The sequence below is a fragment of the Tinamus guttatus genome, unplaced genomic scaffold, assembly GCF_059628265.1.
Source record: "Tinamus guttatus ecotype Peru unplaced genomic scaffold, ASM5962826v1 Tinamus_guttatus_pri_ptg000942l, whole genome shotgun sequence".
In the NCBI taxonomy this organism is placed as follows: Eukaryota; Metazoa; Chordata; class Aves; order Tinamiformes; family Tinamidae; genus Tinamus; species Tinamus guttatus.
Genome location: NW_028289476.1, coordinates 1,831,808 through 1,854,102, shown reverse-complemented (window position 1 = coordinate 1,854,102; position 22,295 = coordinate 1,831,808). Strand labels below are relative to the sequence as shown.

The following is a 22,295-nucleotide window of genomic DNA, read 5'->3' as shown; positions in this document are numbered from 1 at the left end:
CTGTTTTTGTACCTGCTTGTTTACTAGTCTCTCCTAGTGCCATGCACCAGCTTTTCACACACATGTCCATGCACACACACACACCAGAAACAACACCACAATTTTAACATGTTCCCCTCATTTTTTGTAAATAAATTGTACAAATTGTCAATTTTTTTGGTTTTTTTTTGTTTGTTTGTTTTGTTTTTTATTAAAGGAAGTATGCTTGATGTGCTAGCATAACTGTACTAGCTTCTTGTGTACCATAGTACCAGGTGGCTTGAGAATTAGTACCTACAGACAGACCTACGAAGACATTTATTACACTTTTTACCAAAGGGAGTTATCATTGTAGTGCTTTTGTGTGGAAACTTTTCTCTCCTTTTTTTGTAAATAAAAACGATGTCTTTGTTCTTACTGGAGGAAGACGCTTGCTCACCCGCAGCCCTGGTCCTGCTCTGAGGGGCACTGTGCAGCATGCAGATTTGGGGAGAGGGTGGGAAGCGGGGACACCCTTTTGTCATCGCCTTCACAATCTGAGAGGAAAAAGCAGAGGCAGTGTGTGTGCTTTGTGGTTGACACAACCGAGTTATAAGCAGTCTGTTAAGATATATAGATATATATTATATATTTTTTATTTTTTTTAATTTGTGTTTCCTGGTGGGTAATTTCTATCCACCTAGTCTTCCAGCTCCAAGGACCTTCGCTTTTGGGAAGTGTTGCCGAGCTACTTAGCTGGGGTTGATTGTGCTTATGTATTTTTCCCTCTCAGTATTGGAGAAAACATCTTAAGTACCAAACCAGTATTTGCTAGAGCTGCTCTGTGTGTTTGTGGGGGGTGCGTGCGTGCGTGCAAGAGATGGGCGAGGGGGCGGGTGGGTTTTGGTGCATTTCACTAGTGAAATCCACATATGGGATATATATTTTTTTAAAGTATAGAAGTTTAGTGCTGGCAGATATTTAAACACAGGGAAGAAACCTTGATTTTAAATAAACAAGAAGTCGGCACAGACTTCGTAAGCCACGACAGCCACCACTGCACTGTCTCTCCTCCTCAAAGGAGGCGGTTTTCCCTGCACAAGCCCGCGGGGATGGCAGCCCCGTGCAGGGGGCACATCCAGCCCTGGAGACGAGCGGGATTCTCCGGAGCGAGGGAAGAGCCCGGCAGGGAATGCGCAGTTTGCCAGCAATAAGTCGCCCATCTCCTTTGCTGGAAAGGGGTCTTAAGCATCCTGCTCCGCCGCCGAGGCCCCGCGCGCCCCGGTGTGCACAGGGTGACACAAGCGAAGTATGGGTGACGCAGGGTGTTGTCTGCCGGTGGTTTTGCGGGTGTCTCGTCCTTCCATCCCCACGTCCCTCACCGAGCTCCAAGCTCTACTCCCAGCCTGTATGATAGCAATGGGATTCCCTTTTTTTTTTTTTTTGTTCCTTTTTATTTGAACTTGCTTTTTGTATTCTGTAATGTGATCTTCGGCCCACTATCCATGTGATTTCTTATACCAATGTTGTAAACTTGACTGTAGTGCGGTATTTCCATTAAAATATCAGGGCTAACCCGCGTGTTGCTTCCTTGCTGGCCGCACGGGGGTACTTCCGAGGAGGGGACAGCGGGGGGTCCCCGCTCGCGCTGCGCTTTGCGGCGCCCGGAGGCAGCGACCGCGGGGGACGCGGCCCGGCGGCCCCGCCATGACAGCGCCCGCGGCCGCGGGGAGGCGGCCCCGCGCTCTGCGCATGCGCCGCCCGCCAGCACGCCGGCGCATGCGCGCCACGCGCCGCCGCCGGGGCTCGTCATGGCGGCCGCCATGAAGCACCGGCGCACGGCGCTGGAGCGCGTCGAGAAGTTCCTCTCCGAGACCTACTTCACCGACTGCAACCTGCGAGGCAGGTGCGCGCCGGCGGGGCCCGGTGTCCCCGCGCGGGCGGGAGAGCCCAGGGGACGCGCTGAGGCGGCGGCGGTGGCGGTGGCGGGGGGCGTCGCTACGAGGCGCCCTGCGGGTCCGCGGTGCCCCGGCTTGCGTTGCTAGGAGACGCCCCGCGCGGTGGCGGTGGGGGGGGCGTTGCTAGGAGACGCCGCGCGGGGTAGCGGTGGGGGGGCGTTGCTAGGAGACGCCCCGCGGGGTAGCGGTGGTGGGGGCGTTGCTAGGAGACGCCCCGCGGGGTAGCGGTGGGGGGGCGTTGCTAGGAGACGCCGCGCGGGGTAGCGGTGGGGGGGCGTTGCTAGGAGGCGCCCCGCGGGGTGACGCGGTCGCTGCCCTCGCAGGCTGTTCGGGGAGCGCTGCCTGGCCGCGTCCCTCTCCTGCTTCCAGACGCCGCAGCGGGTGCCCTACGCCGAGGCCGTGAGGCAGCAGTTCAGGACGGTGCAAGTTGGAGACACCTTCGGGCCCACGTGAGTCTGACTTGGGGTGTCCTCGCACTTGGGTTACGGTTGGAGAGAGCAGGGGCGGGGATCAAGCCATGTTTTGGGGTGGATGTACCCCAAACTCCGCACTGGAAGCTCAGAACAGCTTTGCTTAGACAGGAACCCCTTCCCAAGTGTTGCAGGGTGGCAGGAGGTGACAACCCTGATGCCCAGTGCAGGATAAGCCTGGCTCCCGCGAGGTGCTGCTCTCGGCAGTGCACGCTCTCTTCCAGGTGGGAGACGTGCTGGTTCAAGGTGGAGCTGCGCGTGCCCCCGGCGTGGGCAGGCCTCGAGGTGCACTTCATCTGGGAGAGCGATGGCGAGGCCATGGTGTGGCGAGATGCACAGCCGGTGCAGGTGAGGAGACACAGCGCAGAGTGTGCCAGCTGTGCCGGTCACCCCGCTACCTGCAGAGCTCCTTCTGTAGCTGTATCCCACTTACTCTTCTTTCTTGGGGCACTGGAAACCCCTTTCCATTTGTTATGCGCTCTTCAGAGTAACGCCCAGAAAAACAAGCAAGGTTGTACATTTCAATCTGTTTTTTAGAGTGTCTTGCCTCCACAGGATTTAGGTTTCAGATCTGTAGACCAGTAACAGCTAAATACCTCTTGTTTCGACATTAGCAAACCTGTTCTGCAGGCCTATAGGGAAGCATTGGGCCTGAGACATAACTCACCACCTCTGTCAGGAACAGTGGAACAGACTCCTCTTGGGACTGGAACAGGTCAAACCAAGTCCCATCTTGGGGCAGTGGATCAGTCCAGGTGACCCTTTGCAGTCCCTTCCTGCTCTCTTCTCTTTGGCGGTGTCCCCACGCCTGGAATATCCTCAGGGTGTCTTGTGCTGCCCATCTGGCGACTGTCGAGCGCACTGACAGAGAACTGAGGATCTTTTTGGTTGAATGTACTGTCTTCCCCTCCTAGGGATTGACCAAGGAAGGCGAGAAGACCAGCTACATCCTGACCAGCAGCCTGAAGGAGACAGAGCCCCACAGGTGGGTGGTCAGCTGGCCAGAGTCCCCTGCCATGGGAGAGCTTGGAGTCTGAGATGTCCGGGTCTGCCTCAGAGCTGTGTGGAGCCCGTGTCACCTTCGGACCATCCCGCTCTGGCAAACGCCGTCAGCTGGGCCATGATCAGGTTATCAGTGGAGAAAGCTCTCCCTGCTGTCTCCCCACAGTGAAGCTGGTGTCTTTTGTCCCGCAGAGAGACAAGCTCACCTACTTTTGGGGTGTTAGTCTCATATTGTTCCTTAGTGCAGTGTCAGGGTGCTCTGGGCTCTGCTAAGGATCCTGTGTTCAGGGATCTGTCAGGAGTTCAGCTGTAGCTGATCCTGGCATGGGGAGAGGAATGGACTTTTGCAGCTGCTTGCCTGTGATCAGCTCCTTGATAGTTTCCTCTTGCTCTTGGCAGCCTGACGCTGTACGTGGAGCTGGCCTGCAATGGTCTCTTTGGGGCCGGGAAGGGCAGCATGATTGCCCCTCCGGACCCGGACAAGAGGTTCACCCTGAGCAAGGCAGAGCTGGCTGTCTTCAACAGGGATGTCTATGAACTGCTGGTGGATCTGGAGATACTGCTGGACATGGCCCAGGTCTGTGTGCTCATTTGCTTCCCTTCCTTCACCCTTTACCCCTCCATCTACAACATCTTAATCTCATCTCTTTCTTTCACTGTTAAGATCTATCTTCCCCCTGCCAGGAGGCCCTGGAGGAACAGGCATTTTTCCAGTGCTGCTTTAGCACAACTGACATTTGTCTAGAGTGGGAAAGAAATTGAGCAGAGTGATGCTGTTATTTCATGCACTCCTTGCTCCAAGGCAGGATCTGCTTGACCAGAGCCAGTTGTGATGGGTGTTCATCTAACTTGTCTTTAAAAGACAAATGTGCAGAGACAGGAGGTTGCGTCCGCGAGGCAGGGGACACGGTGCTCGCCTGGCCCCAGTACCAGGGGCAGATGCCAGGAGGAGGCAGCAGATTTCCCCAGGATTGGTGGCTCCCGTGTCGGTGCCGCTCGGAGCTGCAGGATGTGCTGCGCTCCACATCAGGCTATTCCCACTCTGCCCCCAGCACCTCGGGGAGGAAAACCAGAGGAGCTTTCAGGCGCTGTACGCTGCCAACCAGATGGTGAACGTGTGCGATGTTACGGACCCGGCCACCTTCCCCGCCGCGCGGCGCTTGGCTGCGGGCATCTTCAGCCAGAAGAACGGCGCGAGCCAGCACACCATCCACGCCATGGGGCACTGCCACATCGACTCCGGTGAGAGCAGCACGGCGCTCCCCGCGAGGCCGCTGCCCAAAGGAGGGCGTGAGGGATGGGTCACACGGGATCTCAACGCTCGGTTTCAGGTCCCTAGAGAGGGTTCACTCTCAAAGGCAGCAGGACAAGCAATAGCGGCAGGGCCAGGCTATCTTTTTATCAGGCCCTCGAGTCAAAGGAGAGCACTTGGCTCTAGCATTTCTCCGAAGGGCAGCACAGCCCCATGCGCAAGGGAGTCTGGCTCTACCTCACCCCGGTAGCCTGTGGCAAGTAACAGCCACGTGTCTCTCTCTCTGCAGCCTGGCTGTGGCCGTATGAGGAGACCATCCGGAAGTGCGCGCGGAGCTGGGTCACGGTTGTCCGCCTGATGGAGCGCAATCCAGAGCTCACCTTCGTCTGCTCCCAGGTGAGCGGCCTCCCTCCTAGCAAGAGGGAATGGGGCGATGGGCTCCCTGTGCTCGCAGCTCGGGGCGGTCAGGTTCACAAGCAGGACTTGACCTGCAGGGCTCCTAGGCTGGGGACACTGGATGAACCAGAGCTTTGCTCAAGGGACACAGCAGAGAAGCCAAGACTGCTGCGTGTGCAGCTCACCCCTTGCTGTGCTCCAAGGAGCTCTCTGAGGGAAGGGGTTTGTCTTGAGGCTCTCAGCTGGGCAGTCCTAAGAGTCAGGATGGTTGTGTTTGCTCTGAACCACGTGGTGACTTGTTGTCAAACTGTCTGAGGAATTTTCCCTCTGTCTGTAGCGTGTTGCTGCTTCAGCGTGACTCAAAATGACAGGCGGGTGACCAGGAACATCCTGAGGATGCTCAGGGACTTCTCTTTGGAGTGGCGGGGAGCAAGCTGAGACTGACTTCTGTGCTCTGGCAGGCGCAGCAGTTCGAGTGGGTGCGATGCTGGTACCCTGGGCTCTACACACAAATTCAGGACTATGTCACGAAGGGACGGTTCATTCCTGTCGGAGGCACCTGGGTAGAAATGGTGAGAATCGTGGGGGCCCCGAGTCAGCGCGCTTTTCCTGAGCCACCTCTGTCTGGAACTAGTACTGGCCAGAGCAGGGCCTTCTCTGTGCCTGGTTGGTGGTGCTCTCAGGAGCTGGAAAGCAGCCCCTGTCTGGGTTGGATCTTCCTTGTGCAGAGCTGAGCTCTGTCCTGCCAGATGCTCCTCGTGCTCTACCAAAGCAGGTTGACAGGATGGCAGGAGCTGGGATGCTTACAGGACCTGTCCTTCCTCCTGCCTGGCCGTGTGCATTGGAGGAAAAGACAGTGACTCCCTGTGCTTTTTCCCTAGGATGGGAACCTGCCCAGCGGGGAGTCCATGGTGCGGCAGTTCCTCCAGGGTCAGCGGTTCTTCCAGCAGCAGTTTGGCCGGATCTGCTCAGAGGTACCTGCTCCTTTCCACCATGCCTCCTTTGCATGTCATCTCCTCCTGTCCCTCGCGGTGTGTAGGAGTTTCTCCAGGCCTTGCCTTCCAGATCTGATGTTCCTAGGCCTTGGTCGTACTGCCTGTTAGTCCCTGATAGGTCTTTAGTTGCTGTTTGTCTAGCAGCTCCAGGGTCTCCTTTGCAGCAGGGTCCCGGAGTCTGCACCCTGCTCCGTGCTCAGGCTGTGGCGTGTGGCCAGAGTGACTCCCGTGACTCTCTCCCTCTGCTGCTCCCAGTTCTGGCTGCCGGACACGTTTGGATACTCGGCACAGCTGCCCCAGCTGATGCGTGGCTGTGGCATCCGGCGCTTCCTCACGCAGAAGCTCTGCTGGAACCTGGTGAACCCCTTCCCGGTGAGCTGTGCTCTCGATGGGACTTGCGAGGGAGAGTGGGCTTCTAGTGAGCAAGTTTTTCACTGATGTGGTTGGGATGGGCCCTCCGCACACACACCTGTGTGTGGGGACGAGCGTGGAAACCAAGGACAGAGGATGAAGGTACTGCTGTAGGTACAGATGTCGGCAGAGATTTCCTTTTGGGAGCTTTTGGGAATAATGGCTTGTGCGTTAGCTGCTGGGCACTGCAGAGGCTGTACTAAACGCCTGGCTTCCCTTTGGCTCCTCTCCAGCATCACACCTTCTTCTGGGAAGGCATTGATGGCTCCCGAGTCCTGGCCCATTTCCCCCCTGGTGACTCCTATGGGATGCACGGGCGAGTGGAGGAGGTGAGTGAGGTTGCCAAACTTGCAAAGTGCGGTGCCGTATCTGAGGCTCCGAGGAGAGGGCGCTGCCTGGGAGAGCAGCATTGCTGACAGCGGCCCACTTCCCTCTGGGATGTGTTTGTGCCTCATCCCTGCAGTGTCAGGTGCAGGAATGGGGCAGGGCTGGACTCTGCACCCTGAAGACTGATCTGGCACTGATGTGTGGGTCTCTGGAGGCCGTCTCTGGAGGCACCTGGGGAATTCATCTGTCCCAAACGCCCTCTAGATGCTGAAAACAGTGAAGAACAACAAGGATAAAGGACGTGTGAACCACAGCGCTGTCCTCTTCGGCTTTGGAGACGGAGGAGGAGGCCCCACACAGAAGATGCTCGACAGGATGAAGAGAATGAGTGACACGGACGGGCTGCCGAGGTGAGAGGACAGCTCGTTTCCTCCCTCCTTGTGCCAGCACAGAGCACTTGTTTGGAGCTGGGCCTGCCCTTTGGCAGCACAGAAGGAAGCAGTGCGCAAAGCAGGGCAGGGAGCAAGTTGGGAGAGTCTGTGATACACAGAGGAGAAACAGGAGATGGAGAAAGCCAGTCCTCTGGCCTTGCTTCTCTCCTGCCTGCAGTTTGTAGTTAGGCAGGTTTATGAGCTAAAGGTAGCAGCTGGAGCTTCATGCTTAACCACTAGACCTGTGTTCCATGGGTTTGTCTTTTGGGACTAAGTCTGCTTCAGGCATGTGATATCTCGGATGGGGATTTAACCTGCTTAAAAATACCCTTTGTGGAAAAGGGCACCTTTGTGCTTGTTTCATTAAGCCCTTTGGGCCTTGCCATCTCATCAGATGTTTCCATCTTTTTGTGTTGCAACGGACAATGGTTTTTCCCCACCACCACTTTGTTTTCCCCACTAATGTTCTGCATCTGTGGCTTCACTCAGCCGAGTCCCCCCACACCCCTTTGAGCTCTGCAGGGTGGGTGGTTTGGGGTTTCCAAGGCTTCAATCCTGAGGCTGTCACCTTTCTGGTCGGGATCTGCTGGTATCTGTGGGCTTCTCTCCCAGCTCCGCAGTGTGTGTCTTTTCCACAGGGTTCAGTTCTCCACTCCTGACCAGCTCTTCTCTGCGCTGGAGAAGGAATCATCCCAGCTGTGCACCTGGGTGGGAGAGCTCTTCTTGGAGCTGCACAACGGCACCTACACCACCCAGGCCCAGGTGAGTGTGCGCCAGGCAGGGGGACAGCAGCCTCCTTCACCGCTATGGAGGGGACCATCTCCAGGGCTCCTTGCTGCTGCTCGGGTGGCTTCAGGCTTTGGGCAGTGCCTTTTTGTTCTCAGCAGTGAGGGCCTCTAGGTAGTCAGGACTCCAGAAGGCAGATCCATTCTTAGTCTTTAGTAAGGCTAAGACTTACTAAGATCACTCTGGGATGAGTGATCTATTCCCAGCTACCCCCTTCCTAAGCACCTTCCTTCTCTCCGTGCTGTGGCCTCAGATAAAGAAGGGGAACCGGGAGTGCGAGCGCATTCTCCACGACGCCGAAGTTCTCAGCACTTTGGCTCTGGCTCGGGGAGGCAATTTCCAGTATCCAGCCGTCGAGCTGCAGCGGCTCTGGAGGTGAGGACATAGGGGAGGATATACTGCAATCCCTGCCCAGGATTATAAAAGTACAGGCGCATATGACAGCTAGGGACCTCATGGGGGCACAGGCAAACTGGCAGTTGTTGCGTTACTGCTTGTACCTGCCTGAGCCCAGTTAGAAATCCCTGCTCTCAGCACGTGAAGTGCCTGGAGTTGTTGGACAGACCCAGGGCAAGCGGTAACCTGACTCACAGTTAGCATTTAGCACCTTTGCAGAGCCCATATTGCCCTGCTGTAGGTACTTAACCGCTTCTGTAAACTGATCAAGGGTCCAACTGGAAAGTGTTTAAGGACTTTGCTTGATTCTTCCATTGGAAGACAGCTCCAAAACCTCTCATCTGGTAGTGGGAAACTTATTTTGCAAACTACGCTTGTTCCTAGGCGGTTTGACTTGCCTGAACTTGTGCTACGCCATATTCTGTAGCCCTAGGCGGAGGAGAAAGCAGCTCTTTCTTACTCCCCACATTTGTGGTTTACTAGATGGTAATTAAAAGGCTCTAACATAAAGGGATTTAAACAGTGCTGTGGAAAAAAAATTCTCAATTATTTGCAAACAGGGCATAAGAAACAGTTAACTGTTCATTTTGCAAACAGGTATGCTAGAAAACATCTGCTCTTCTCCACTGCTTCCTCACATGGCTCTGGTCTTTGTTTTAGGTTGTTGCTCCTTAACCAGTTCCATGATGTGCTGCCAGGCAGCTGTATCCAGCTCGTGGTTGAGGATGCCCTCCGCTACTACACAGGTGGGCAGGGAATTTGGGGCTTGTCCATCTGAGCACACAGGGTCCTGGATAACACTCCCTGCCTTGAGGGGCGGCAGAGGTTTCATCCCTGCCTCTGGAATGCCAGGCACTAGGGAGGGCACATCTACAGCACAGCATGTGCAGGCATGTGGCAGAAGCAGTGTTAACTCAACCAACGAATAATGAGCTGAAAAATTAAATAAAATCCTGTATTATTTACGTTTCTGCTTGCTCCTTTGCATGTCCAGATGGATCCTAGCAAAGGAGGGAGATGCCCCCAGGCAGTTACGATGGCTCAGTTTATTACAGCTTAACAATTTTTCCACTGAGCTGCAGTAGCTCATTGTAATCTTGTAATAAAAAGGTTATAGTTATCTACTATACCTAGTAGATAATATTAGCAACAATAAATAATTTTATAGTAAAATGTGTTCATGGAAGTGCCAGAAACTCTCAGACATGTGAAAGAGCCTGGCTGGGTCCAACCCGGGCCTTTTTTTTTTTTTTTTTTTTTTTTTCCCCAGAGATCTGCAAGGCTGGTGTTCAGCTCCAGGGAGAAGCTGTAGAGTCCTTATGTGGGGAACTGCTGAGGTCCAACAGGTCCAACTTGGAGAGCGCTGAGAGCACCCTCGTGTTGAACACATTGCCCTGGGACAGGACCGAAGTCATCTCCAGGATTAGGCCAACTGGAGCAGAGATTTTAGGTATGCTTAATTTGGGGTTACTCCTTTGCCAGAAGATGGAGAGCAAGGGTATCTTCTGCCTCTCCCTGGTATGGAGAGGATTCAGTGCTTAGACAAATTGCTCCTTTGAGCTGATTCCACTTACTTTGTCCCAAAACTATGGCTATAGAAGTGGAGGAGGTATCTGATTAAGAACAGGGGTAGCACAGTGTGAGATAGGGATGGATCTGAGGGATGGTGAAACAGATCCTCTTTCCTTTCCAGCTCTGGTGACAGCTCCCAGCATGGGCTATGCTATAGCCAGGGAGCCCGTGCTGCCCCCTCAGCTTGTGTCGGTGACGAAACGGGTAAGCACGGCCCGTGGACCCCACAGCAAGCACCTTGCAGGGGGCTAGTGAAGCTGGCACGCAGCAAGCCAGCATCCTCTCTTTGCAAAAGGGGTGTTTCAGGCCCACTCCAGCTCCTGCAGGTTTAGATCTGTGAACTGTCCTCCTGCCCTCTCTGCCCAGGAGGATGGCTCCGTTATCATGGAGAACGGGGTGCTTGCAGTGTGCCTGGACACGATGGGACGCCTGACATCGCTTCGGCTGGTGCACTCCGACAGGTAGGTCTTGCTCCCAGCTTCTGGGACCAAGGCTCCCCCGAGGTGCTGGGGGCTCAACCAGAACTTCCTCCCTTCTGCTTCCAACCTTCTCAACTTGTTCTTGTGAAGCTGCTCGTGAAGCAACTATTAAGTGACTGTTCCTGTGTTCCGCTTTGTTCCAGAGAGTCAGTCCCGAATGGATGCCCTGCCAACCAGTTTGCACTCTTTGATGATATTCCCCTGTACTGGGATGCTTGGGATGTGATGGATTATCATCTGGAAACCAGGTAGAGGAGCAGTGCGGGTAGTGCTCAGATCTCATCTTATCTTTGGGGTTCTTGATTCCTTCTCCGTCAAGCCCAGCCCTAACAAAACCTTGCATAGCCCTCATAGATAGCAGGAGCAATGCCTGCTCTCTGTGGGGCTGGATCAGGGTTTGGGAACTCGAGAGCTACCAGGCTTGTAGACCAGCTCTGCTTCTACTCTCTTTCTCTAGGAAACCAGTCACATCTCTGCTAAAGCCTCTGGAAATCACCCAGCGTGGAGGGCTGCGAGGAAGCGCCAGCTTCTGTCTGCGGATTGGGGAAAGGAGTACCTTAACACAGGAGATCATCCTGGATGCCATGAGCCCATACCTGCGGTTCCTGACCCAGGTTTGGCTTGTCACTGTGCAATACAGACCTCTGTGCTACGCAGGAAGGGCCCTGGGCAGGAAGGAAGGAAGGAAGGAATGCTGCTTGTGACCTACATCCCCCTCCTGGCATGGTGCCCACTGCCTGACCTCCTCCATGTCCGGAAAAGCCAGTGCAAGGATGGGGATCCTGCAGCTGGGATGTGCTCCAAGAAAGGTGCCAGGCTTCTGGCTAGTGGATGAGTAGCTGTATCCTCTTGGCCCTGAGATAGCTGAGCAGAGGAGAGACCCATCAGTGCAGCTAGGTGGGACTTGGGTGCTGCTGTACTGCACGTGGTGCAGGCTGGGTGGGAATAACAGGAGCGCAGCCTCTGCCTGACAGCCCTCAGTGATGGTGCTCTTGTGCTGCCACATGTAGGTTGAGTGGAAGGAGGCTCACAAGTTCCTGAAGGTGGAGTTCCCTGTGCAGGTGCGGAGCACAAATGCTACCTACGAGATCCAGTTCGGGCACCTGCAGCGGCCGACTCACTGGAACACATCGTGGGACTGGGCCCGGTTCGAGGTGAGAGGGAAGGGCCAGGCTCGTCCTCCTGTCCCACGTGCCCTGGTCACACACTGGGGCCGCTCTTTTTCCTCCAACAATGGGACAGCCAACGCCTGTATGGTGGAGCTGCTGTCATTCCCAGACAGGCACCTTGAATCCTCAGGCAGTACCTTTATGTGGCAAGTAACTTCCTTTGGTTCCTCCTGCAGGTGTGGGCTCAAAAGTGGATGGATCTCTCTGAGCACGGCTTTGGCGTCGCATTGCTCAACGACAGCAAATACGGGGCATCGGCCCACAGGAACGTCCTCAGCCTCTCGCTGTGAGTACGGCTGGGGTGAGGGCTTTGGTCTCTCGAGTGTCTCTTAGAAGTTGAGGCAGTGCCTTCCCCTACATGATCACAGTTAATAAGGAACTAATCTAGCATTAGTCAAGCTGGCTGCTTGTCTCAAGAACGTCTGGCTAACTTAATTAAAATTGATTGAGATAAGCCCCATCAATTATGCTTAGATCATTCAGGAAATCAGAGCCACGTTTGAACCATATAATTTCTCTGTTGCTGGGCAAAATACACACCAGGAGGGAAGACCTAAGGAAAGGGAAGGAATTGCAATGTTATAGATGATACCCACAAAGCTGAGAATATCACCACATATTCCAGTTTGAGTTCATCAGCTACAGTTTCATAGGAGACCACCCTTCAAAAGTCATTTTTAGCATGTAGGGCATCTAGTCCAGGGTCTGTTTCCTGCTGCCCGCAGCCAGAGGCACGTTGGTGTCCGAGGAGGGCCCAGTCTTGAGGCAGAGGAGGGAGACAGCCGACTTGTCACGGTGCTCGCCTGACACCAGACTGGGTGACGGAGGGATAAAGGCAAGTCCAAGGACACCGATCTCACCCGCCTCTCACCTTAGGCTGAGAGCACCCAAGTCCCCTGATGCCACGGCAGACATTGCACAGCACCAGTTCACCTACGCTGTGATGGCCCACGAGGGTGAGTCCTGGCAGGGTGCAGCCCCATCCAACAAACACGGGGCAGAGGAGGTCTCAGCGGCTCCGGGCGAGCGCAGGGAGCAGCATCTGGGGGCAGCTCTGGCCAGAGGCTGGCTAATCATTCTCACGTTGCAGGTTCCTTCCAGGATGCGGGTGTGATCCAGTGCGCCTACAACCTGAATTTCCCTCTTCACGTGGTCCCAGCTGGCTCTGCCCCGTGCTCGGCCTGGAGCGCCTTTTCCGTGAGCTCGCCTGCAGTCGTGCTGGAGACTGTCAAGCAGGTAAGTTCCCAGTTCCCAGGGCAGAAGAGGGAGGCTGAAGCGGGGGGTCTAGGACACACGCTCGCTCACAGCAGCTCAGCCACAGTCGCTTGGGTCGAGGTTCCTGTCTTTTTGCACAAACGTCCTTCTGCTCCATCCCTGAAGGCTGAGGACAGAGCGGAAGCGGTGGTGGTGCGACTGTACGAGGCGCACGGCAGCACGGCCATGGCCTGGCTCCAGACCTCGCTCCCCGTTCGAGAGGCGATGCTGTAAGTGCACGCTGGGGGAACGGGCACCCGGGGGAGCTGTTGCTTTAATGTCACCAACTGATCCTTCCCTAGCTGCGACCTCCTGGAGCGGCCGGCTGAGGGGAGCTGCCTGCCCTTGGAGCAGCGGGGCCTGAGGCTTTCCTTCTCACCCTTCCAAGTGCTCTCTGTCCTCTTGGTCCTGAGGCAGTGACGCTGCAACCCGAGTTCATACTGCAAGCTCAGATTGCAGCCCGAGGCCTCCCGGCCACGGCTTATCTCACAGTTGACCTGGTGGCGGTGCCATCTCTTCTGTCCCTACTGAATGAGGTATTTTCACTCACTCCAGCCCAGTCCAAGACGTGCACGGGGGCAGCGGTTCCAGAGAAGGGCAGTTGCCCTCTTGCTCTTCCCTCTGGCCATCAGAGTGCAGCAGTTGACAAAAGCTGAGAACAGCCACGTTTTTGGGAACAGCAGAAAAGCAATAAAACTGCCCCTGCAGATCATGCAAACAGGGTAGAGCTGCTCCTTTCTGCTCCATGTTGTTAGTGCCCTGGTCTGCAGGCCAAGACCAGCCTGAGCCCCAAGCAGCAACAAGCTGCAGAAGGAGAGCTGCAGAACAGAACTGCAAAGTCACACCAGCCTCCTTCACCTCCTGCCTTCTGCCCCCACGAATTTCCTGCCTCTTACACTGGTCTTACAGATGAGACATAAATAAACAAGAGCCTTACACAAACACCATCGAGAAGGTTTTCTTACCTTATTTGCAGATGCCTGCAGTGATCGCAGCTGCTGTTCACTCAGTGGCCACAGCCCAAGGCTCTGCTGTTGGGTTTGCAGGGGGAAGGGGAGACTGCCCCAGCTCACAAGGGAAGACGGGGGGAGGCAGTGGGGGTTCCATTGGGCACAAAAATGCACACAGGGCCATTTCTCTACAAAATACTTCTTTATTAGTCAGCTAAAAAAGCAGTTGGGGCCTTCGCTGTGATGCCAGCTCTCAGCCAGGAAAGGCAGAAAGGAAGGGAGCGATGCAGAGTCCAAAGCAGTCCATGGCCCTTGCTCCCTGCTCCACCCAAGCCTGCAGGGCTGTAGCTTCCTGCACCAGGCCAGCCTGGAGTGGCTGCCTTTGCTGGAAGAGCTGTGGTCCCACCAAGGAATTGACCTAAAAACCCACGCTATCACACGAGCAGTAGCCAAAGGCAGCCAACCAAAGCTTTTAGAAAAGTTTAAAAAGGCAGGACTGGGCAGCTCCCCCCACGCTGGCTGCCATGCTGCGACAGACTGCGACAGGCTTTGGAAAACAGGCTGGAGGGTGAGGGAGGTCTGGAAGCATCACCTGGTAGCCAGGCTGGCACGTCTGCCCCTGCCACTGCAGCAGGGGTGGCAGCAGCACGCGTGGCTCTGCAGGGCTGTCAGATCACACGGCAGGGGCTGTGCCTGCAGAGCGACACGGGATAGGAGCGCCTGGTTCTGCCCCAGGAAGCCTCTTCCTGTGCCCAGCACCACTCCTGCCCCTTGCCATCCCCTCAAGGGCACAAACAGGGGCTCCCACGCTGCCCACTCAAGGTGGTCTGAAATCCACGGGGACGGGATCCTCACCTGTGCCCCGCCGTGCAGCTGCCCGGCCTCTTTTCGCTCTCACTGGCGCTTCAGGCTCAGCAGGAGCTGGAGCAGCAGCAGCAGCAGCAGCTTTTCTCCTCCTGCGGCCACGTCCCTGCCCTGGATCATCAGCCACCACCTTCTCCTCCTCTTTGCTTGGTTTCAGGGGGCTCCCTCTTCCCCTAGGAAGCCGTCTTGAGGCGCGTGTGGTGACCTGGGTGGAAGTCAGAGAGGGAGCTTAGCTACAGCCTTGTGTTCGAGTGAGGCCTCATTCAGGGCAGCACCCAACTGCTCCAGGAAAGGCTGCTTTCCTGCTCGGACAAGACAGGCACAGCAGGAGAGCTCCAGGAGCTTTGTGGTGACATGATGGCTCAGGTTTTAACAGCAAGAGAAGGGAGCATGGATGTTCATGCATCCCTTAGACTAGTGGCTCACAGAAACTGCTGAGGAAGACGACCCAAATAAAAACAGGACCTGTCTGAGCAGGACATGGGGAGCAGGAACACACGGATCCAGGAGCAGATGCAGGTATCCTCATAAAAAGAACCTTGTACCTCAGGGGTCACAATGTCAGGCTCTGCCTTCGGCTGTGCGCGCTTCTTGCGGGTCTTCCCCCCTGCAAGAGGGGACACGACCAGGTTAGGCGGGCCAGGAGGACAGGGCGCAGCCCTGCTCGCTCTCCTCCGAGAGCCACCACCTCAGGAAACAGAGCCTGGAGGAGGTGGCCTTTCGGGGACATCACCCAGGATGACGTGTGGACTCAACCAGCATGTGGCACGGTTCAAGGGGCTTCCTTCCCCTCCCAACAGACTCCCCCAGGACACAGCTTGCCACATTCCCCATCAGCAGCCCGAGCAAGAGCTCCACGGCCCAGAGCCACCACGTTGCCACAGGGACCTCGGGAGGTTCTGGCACGCTGCTCCGCTGAGCTGCTTTGGTCCCCCACATGGCAAGCACAGGGTTTCTCCCTCCCCATCCTCCCGCAGCAAGGACAGGTCCCACCGGGATGAGGGGACACTCACCTTTGGGAGCCATGGGACCAGGCTCTCCCTGCAAGGAAGGCGACAGAGCATTGACTGGGACGCGATCAACATGCAGGAACGAGCACCACTGCCACAAGAGCTGCCCTGCAGGTGCTCTCAGCCAGACTGCTGCTCCCCTCTGTGCCCCTTCTCCACCCCATATCCAACCTGCCCTTAGGAAAACAGCCCCGCTGCTCCAAGGCACCAACACCCTCTCGCTTTGGGGACGGGGCTCACAAAGAAGGAACAGCACTACCAGAACAACCTCCATCAGCTGAGTCCCCCACTCCTGCTCCAGAGGGAAGCTCATGCCTCGGGGAGTCAGCTGTGGCATGGAGGGTCCCTGCAGCCCCACCTGCACCAGGCTTTGGGAGAGGGAGGGCTCCAGACAGCAACCTTGGGCTCTTACCTGGAACCAGATGGTCCTGCCCTTGCTGTCACGCAGACAGTTCATGCCAGGCACGGAGTAACACTGCAGCCAGTTCCTGAAAGCCGTGGTATCCTCTGAGTGCTCGGGGTCATAGCCCTTTCCTCCTAGAAAAGGGGAGATGTGAAATGTCACCAAAGATTAGAGATGGAGCAGAACCTCTCCAGCCAGAGCCAAGTGGGAGCATCAGGAATGTGTCTTCTGCTCCAACTATGATGTTGGGGCCCCCCGCTCCAAGGCTGCTGCTGCTGGGCACACAGGAGAGGCTGGTGAGTGCCCAGGTCTCCCTCACCACCCAGATGTTGCTGTTCCCACCTCCATCCTGCAGCCTCACCCAGCTCCACGACCTCCATGGACACCGTGTGGCAGAGCTCCAAGAGATCCGGGTTCTCCCGCTTCAGCTTCAGCTTCTTGCTCAGCGTCAGGGAAGGGTCCTGCCAGGGCGGACAGGGGAAGGGAAGTCACCCGACAGTTCTGGTGGCCAGAGCTGGGTCTCTCCTCCTGCATCCCAGCCCAATACCCCCTCACACCCAGTGTGCAACAGCAGTTCTCGGGTCACTTGGGTTTCCTTCTTGCCGGGTCCTTAAAAATAGCCACCCAGGGCCCCGAGATCACAGTAGCCCAATAGCAACTCAGCTGTGGGCTCTGCCACAGCCTCCCACGAGGTTTGAAGCTCACGAGCTGCTTGTTTTCCTCGTCCCTTCCTCCCTCTCACCCTAGGCCCCACAGCAGATGGTTCAGATCTGCTGCCCGCCTTTGCCGCTTCACCAGAGGGGCACGCTGCTCACACGCGGCTGTTCATGGCCAATGACAGGAGCAAGCTTGACAAGAAAGATCCCCTGCAGCAAGAGTCACGGGAGCAAAGGGAATATTGCTGCTGCCAGGCTGGAAACAGATTCACAGGGTGGGTTTGACCATGGGTGCACCCCAAGCCCCCTGAAGACCCATCCACAGGGTCCTCAGGGCAATAAAACCTCTTGGCAGCAGGACAGGGAGAGGTGATGGTGACATGAGCTCTCCAGGGGCCCTGCGACACTGTTCTGCCCCATTGGAGCGAGGAACCAAACATGAACCGAAAGTGGCCTGAAGCCTGGGCTGGAACAAGGCTCCAAAGCGAAGCTGGACCAGACCCAGGCACCCAGCTGATCCCAGGCAGGGATGTGGGAGCAAACTGAACCACTTCCAGCACTGCTGAGCCCAGAGCTCAGCTAACCACGTTCCTCGCCTCAGTCCTGCTCCCTGCACAGAAGGCGAGAGGCTCCAGGGGCCTGGGACAGTGCTAAGTCCTGCAGGGCTACAAGCAAACAAATCCCAGAAATCACATTTTTCTGGAAATCCACCCTTTCCATGCCCAAGGCAGCACACATGTTGGAGCACTGCCCAGCTCAGGATAAGCTGAGACGTAGCCAGCACTTGTTCCTGCACCAGCTTCCCCATGGGAAGAGGAATGAGCCAGACAAGAAAGTAGATGGGAGGTTTACTGCCTTTAAGAAAAGCCCTTAAATCAACCGAGCCCTTAAAAATCACAGCTCTGGACAGTTTTTCCTAAGGAAACTTAGGCTGAGAAATCCCATGGAAGCTGGGAGGAAAGAGGCAGCACCTGCCCTTGCATGGATGCTGAGGCAGGGCTCAAACAGGCAGCAGAACCACCCGCAAACCCCCTTTCCTCACCTGCTGTGGGTGCTTCAGCGCCTCCAGCACGGTCCGAGCCTTCTCAAAGGGAGGGATCTTCAGCCTAGGAGGGCCGCGTGTGACACACGGCCCCGCGTGCGTAACGCGCCCGCGCAGGGCGGCCGGCGCCGCTCACCTGTAGAGGATCTCGGCACGCAGGTAGTTGCCGATGCCATTGAAATACTTCTGGTTCAGCAGCGCCTCGCAGATGGGCCGGTCGAACGCCTTGTCCGCCAGGTTCCGGAGCACGTTCTCCCTGCGGGGGAGCACAGGGCGGCCCTGGCGGAGGCCCGAGGCGGCCCGACGGGCGCGCGGGGCCCGCTCTCACCTGAAGGCCTCGTACTCGGCCAGCACGCAGGGCCCGCGGCCGGGCTGCCATTGGGCGCCCAGCTGCCAGCGGCCGAAGCGCCGCGCGTCCACGAAGCAGAGCGCGCGCGGGGGGCGCTCCCGCGTCACGAAGCGCAGGTGCGTGTGGCGCGGGGCGGCCGCGGCCGCGCACAGCCGCAGCGAGCCCGACATGCCGAAGCGCAGCACCAGGGCCGCCGCGCCCGCCGCGCCCGCGCCCAGCGGCGCCAGCGTGAGCCGCAGCTCCTTGCCCCGCGCCGCCGCCGAGATGCGGTAGGCCGGGCTCGCGAAGGGCACGGCCGGGCTCTTGCTCACGGGCGAGCGCTCCACGGCGCCGGCGAACACCAGCCCGGCGCAGTGCGCGTTCACGTAGCGCCCGGCCAGCGCCAGCTCCGGGCCCTCCGGCATCGCGGCGGCCGCTGCACCGGCCGCTCCGCTCCGCTCCGCTCCGCCCCGCGCGGCTCCCATTGGCGGCGGCCCGGGCGCCGCGGGGAGCGCCGGGAGCCTCCGCTTCCGCGGCCCGCGGCACCGGGACGCGGCCCCTTCGCTCTCCCCACGCCTTTATTGGGCTCCCCGTACACAGCGAGCGGCCCGCGCGGGTGCGGGGGAGGGAAGGAGGGATCCCTGCTGCGGGGGGACACGGAATCTCCCCCCGCAGGACTTCATGGGAAGACAGGGAGCGACTCGGAGCTGTCGGGCTGCAGCCAAAAGGCGGGGAGGCTGCTGGAGCCCAGGAGACACATGGATAGGGGGTCCCTGGTCCCACCAAGAGTGCAGGGGCACGTTGGCAGCTGCAGGCTTGCCGGGGACAGAGGTGCATGCAGCAGAGCGTCTGGAATCCGCAGGGCATAGCCTGAGATGGGGTGTTGTGCCCGGCTAATGCCGTGTGTTCCTGCGTGGGGGAAAGCGGCTCTGCCTCGAGCCTGGGCACGGGGCTGGTTGGAGGGCGGCTTTGAGGAAGGAGGGCGGGAAGCAGCAGCAGGGAACGCCGCCTCCAGCACCTGCTTGTGGGCAGGAGGGAGCCGGGCTCATCTTGCCCGTCTCCCCTCGGGCAGCGCCCAGGATGGTGCACGAGTCCTTTCATGAGATTCACTGGCGGGTAGCTCCTGCAATCGCTCCTTCTTCCGCTGCTCAGAGGAGTGTTTTCATCAGAGCCTGGGCCTGCTTCAGCTCTGGGAAAAGAGGTGGAGAGAGGAAGAGGATGGGAGGGGGGTCACAGCACTAGAGATCTCGAGGGTGGCAGCGATCTCTCTCAGGGGAGGCCTTCCTGCACACTCATCCTCTGCAGGGACAGGGGAGGTGTTTGGGCAGCAATCAGCACTATAAACGAAAAGCAGCAGCTGCTACCCATGCTGAGGGGAGGACATAACCCATGTGGCACTGTCCTTGGTCTTGTCTTGGTCCCCAGGGGATCAAGCAGTCCCTCTGCCCAGGGGCCCTCCCTTGTCCTCACCTGCAGCAGGACTCGGAACTTGTCAGCCGACACAGCCATGGGGACGGTCTCCGTCACCCCACTGTCCCTGTCCCGCACAGCGAACATCAGGTGCACGAGGGGTTCGTTGACCTCCTGCAGCTCGCTGGAGCTCAGTGTGTAGTCCACCCTCCAGGACACCGAGTCCAGCTGGCTCACTAGGACAGGCAGACAGCGAGTGAGCACCCTGATTTTGGCAGTGGCTCTCAAATACCTCCTCCTGGCAAACAGGTTCTGAGCCACAGCTCCCCTGCTGCTGGAAACGCAATGGCAAGGCTGAAACCACACTCACGTCTCAGGCTGCAGGCCCTGAGGTTGTCTTGGAGGGGGCTCTGCTTCTCCTCGTAGGATCGGCACAGCCCCGTGGCGTGTTCTACCCGAGAAGACAAGACAACAGAAACACCCGTTACCGCCGCTTCCAGTCCTGGGAGAGCAAAGACCCATCCCTGAGGAAACATGAGGCAGTTCCCAGCACCTGCAGGACACACTGGGACAGGTGGCTGGAATGGGAGGTAACGGGGGAGCACAGTCGTCACCCGTGGCTGATGGCCCAGCCCCGACCCTCGTCCTACCTTTGGGCAGCCCCAGCTGCTGCAGCTCACTGGACAGGGACTCGCTGTCCACGTTGTGCTTGGCTGCGCTGGACAGGATGAAGCTGAGGACGGCAATGGTGGCTTTCACGTCCCCGGACTCTGCAGGGAGCAGGGGATTCAGCTCAAGGCAAAAAAGAGCCCTCCCCGCTCCTCCCTTCAGGAGACAGCACCTCTTGCAGAGCTGGGAAGTGGGGAGAGTATGGGAATAAACTGACGATGAGCAAAATTCCCTTCTCGGAAATGCTTTGGGATGGGTGATGTGTTTGGGGAGAGAAGGGATTACACAGCATGGCTTATAAGCAGGGCAGCAAGGTCTCGGGGCTACTGCCCCGTGACTTCAGAGTGGTCTCGTTTGCCAGATCTGCCACCACTTCATGGCACCACCTGGCTCCTTGGTGACAGCTCTGTCCCCATCCTGAGACCCCAGCTCCTCCGGAACCACAACGAACTCAGCAGCACCCGCGAGGAGCGGCACTCACCCAACTTGGCGTCGGACGTCAGCTTCAGGATCTTCTCATACTGCAGGAGGGAAGAGCAGATCCCCGATGGGGTGGTTATAGGGAGCCCTGTCCTGACCTACACCCCGTCACAGCCACGCTGGGGGCCTCATAGAATCACAGAATGTTTAAGGTTGGAAGGGACCTCTAGACGTTCTCTAGTGCAACCCCCTGCACACGCAGGGTCACCTAGAGCACGTGGCACAGGGCTGCGTCCAAGCGGGTTTGGAAGATCTCCAGAGAAGGAGAATCCACAACCTCTCTTGGCAGCCTGTTCCAGTGCTCTGTCAAGAAATTGTTCCTTAAGTTCCTGTGGAACTTTTGATGCTTTAATTTCTGTCCGTTTCCTCTAGTTCTGTCGGTGGCCACCACTGAAGTTGGCCTCCTCTACAGCCCATGGCTGCAGCCTCTCTGGCGGCACCCAAAGCTGCTGGATGCAGCCTAGGTGGCCCAGAGCCCTCCCCACCAAGACCGCGTTACTGCCATATCATTTACTAACAAATATCATGACTGATAAGTAACAATAACACTGGTACCAGCGCTGTTAGTGCTAGTAGAGCATTTGTCACTCGAACACCAGCGCCAGTGCTAACGCCAACAACTTTACCAGTGCCAGTGTGACAACAGCATTGCCATGAAGCTTCAGGTGACTTACATCGATGGCCTCCCCCAGCAGGTCCTTGAGCACCTGGGCACAGATGAGCTTCAGCTTCACTGAGGACTGTGCGAGGCGGGGAAGAAGGGCAGTGGTCACCCGCAGCCCCCAGGTTCTCCCTCCCCCCATCTCATCCGCGGGGTCGTGTGGGATTTGGGAAGGTTGAGGGGAATTTGGGGAGAGGACTGAGGGCTTGCGAGGGGGGGGAGGGAGGGCTGAGGGCTCGGGGGAGGGAGGCTGAAGGTTTGGGGGGCTGTGTTGAGGGCTCGGGGGGGTGCTGGGGTCCCGGCGGGGAGCTAAGGGCTCGGGGGGGAGTTGGGGTCTCAGGAGGAGAGCTAAGGGCTCGGGGGGTGTTGGGGTCCCGGTGGGGAGCTAAGGGCTCGGGGGGAGCGGGGGGGGGTGTTGAGGTCCCGGCGGGCGGCACTAACGATCTTGGCCAGGGTGCTGATCTCGGCCAGGACCCAGTCGGGGCAGTCGAGGTCCCCGCAGAAGCGGAAGCGCTGCGGAGAGAAGGCGCCGTCAGAGCCGGCCGGGTCCCCGCTCCCGCTCCCGCCCCTACACCCACCATGGTGCCGCCGACACCCGGAACGGCCGCCGGGCTGCGAGAGGGCAGGTGCGCATGCGCGCGGACGAGCGGCTGTGCGCACGCGCGCGCTGGGGTGTCGCGCGACTGTGCGCGGGCGCCGCTGGAAGCGCTGGGGCTGTGCGCCCTGGAGGACAGCCCGGGTCCGGCCTCTGCTCCAGCCCTGAGGGCCTGGACACGTGTCCGGAAAGATTTAAAAAAAAAAAAAAAGTTATGTGCCTTTGTGCCCCAACATGAAGCCCCTTGAGCCTCCAAGATACTGAGCCTCACTAAGGGCAGGGGGTCCCCTTCATCCCAGCAGCCAGTTGAGTAGTAGTGATGGAAGTGAGCTGAAAAAAAAAGCATAAGAGAAAAAGCTAAAATCCTTAGC

At 57.7% G+C, this 22,295-nt stretch overlaps 3 protein-coding genes across 4 annotated transcripts; 1 reads left to right on the top strand and 2 right to left on the bottom strand.

Moving 5' to 3' along the window:
* The first annotated feature begins 1,740 nt into the window (after positions 1–1,740).
* Positions 1,741–13,286, top strand: MAN2C1 (mannosidase alpha class 2C member 1). Of its 2 annotated transcripts, XM_088538207.1 has the most exons (26): positions 1,741–1,864; positions 2,240–2,365; positions 2,611–2,734; positions 3,301–3,371; positions 3,788–3,965; positions 4,441–4,630; positions 4,930–5,036; positions 5,498–5,608; positions 5,918–6,010; positions 6,287–6,403; positions 6,676–6,771; positions 7,034–7,179; positions 7,839–7,962; positions 8,240–8,361; positions 9,043–9,128; positions 9,653–9,832; positions 10,076–10,158; positions 10,321–10,415; positions 10,577–10,681; positions 10,891–11,047; positions 11,444–11,587; positions 11,779–11,888; positions 12,479–12,558; positions 12,693–12,838; positions 12,983–13,086; positions 13,159–13,286. In XM_088538207.1, exons 1-26 carry the CDS (start codon positions 1,770–1,772, stop codon positions 13,274–13,276), a joined length of 3,108 nt encoding a protein of 1,035 aa, XP_088394333.1. In that variant the 5' UTR covers positions 1,741–1,769; the 3' UTR covers positions 13,277–13,286. The 2 variants fall into 2 exon arrangements, with proteins under 2 accessions (XP_088394333.1, XP_088394332.1); XM_088538206.1 differs by lacking the exons at positions 12,693–12,838; positions 12,983–13,086; positions 13,159–13,286 and having other exon boundaries at positions 1,765–1,864; positions 12,328–12,483.
* Positions 13,287–14,623: 1,337 nt separating this feature from the next.
* NEIL1 (nei like DNA glycosylase 1) lies at positions 14,624–18,543 on the bottom strand. The gene is made up of 8 exons (XM_088538189.1): positions 18,110–18,543; positions 17,918–18,037; positions 17,782–17,845; positions 16,445–16,544; positions 16,093–16,217; positions 15,684–15,711; positions 15,216–15,277; positions 14,624–14,875 (listed from the first exon to the last, which is right to left on the bottom strand). The coding sequence occupies exons 1-8, from the start codon at positions 18,532–18,534 to the stop codon at positions 14,624–14,626; spliced, it is 1,176 nt and encodes a 391-aa protein (XP_088394315.1). The 5' UTR covers positions 18,535–18,543.
* An 835-nt stretch (positions 18,544–19,378) lies between these two features.
* On the bottom strand, positions 19,379–21,980 carry COMMD4 (COMM domain containing 4). Its single transcript, XM_088538188.1, has 8 exons — positions 21,908–21,980; positions 21,771–21,842; positions 21,343–21,408; positions 20,670–20,709; positions 20,170–20,289; positions 19,890–19,970; positions 19,580–19,755; positions 19,379–19,408 (listed from the first exon to the last, which is right to left on the bottom strand). The coding sequence occupies exons 1-8, from the start codon at positions 21,908–21,910 to the stop codon at positions 19,379–19,381; spliced, it is 588 nt and encodes a 195-aa protein (XP_088394314.1). The 5' UTR covers positions 21,911–21,980.
* Positions 21,981–22,295: the final 315 nt, after the last annotated feature.

Coding starts and splice junctions, on each gene's coding strand:
- COMMD4 (XM_088538188.1), bottom strand. Junction 20,710..21,342: donor TGCTGGGGGAGGCCATCGAT/GTAAGTCACCTG, acceptor TCCCTCCTGCAG/TATGAGAAGATCCTGAAGCT. Junction 19,756..19,889: donor CAGGGCCTGCAGCCTGAGAC/GTGAGTGTGGTT, acceptor TGCCTGTCCTAG/TGAGCCAGCTGGACTCGGTG.
- MAN2C1 (XM_088538207.1), top strand. CDS start 1,770: ATGGCGGCCGCCATGAAGCACCGGCGCACGGCGCTGGAGCGCGTCGAG. Junction 1,865..2,239: donor GACTGCAACCTGCGAGGCAG/GTGCGCGCCGGC, acceptor CTGCCCTCGCAG/GCTGTTCGGGGAGCGCTGCC. Junction 4,631..4,929: donor GCACTGCCACATCGACTCCG/GTGAGAGCAGCA, acceptor CTCTCTCTGCAG/CCTGGCTGTGGCCGTATGAG.
- NEIL1 (XM_088538189.1), bottom strand. CDS start 18,534: ATGCCGGAGGGCCCGGAGCTGGCGCTGGCCGGGCGCTACGTGAACGCG. Junction 18,038..18,109: donor GCCGAGTACGAGGCCTTCAG/GTGAGAGCGGGC, acceptor GCTCCCCCGCAG/GGAGAACGTGCTCCGGAACC. Junction 15,712..16,092: donor GCAGGACCATCTGGTTCCAG/GTAAGAGCCCAA, acceptor CCTTCCTTGCAG/GGAGAGCCTGGTCCCATGGC.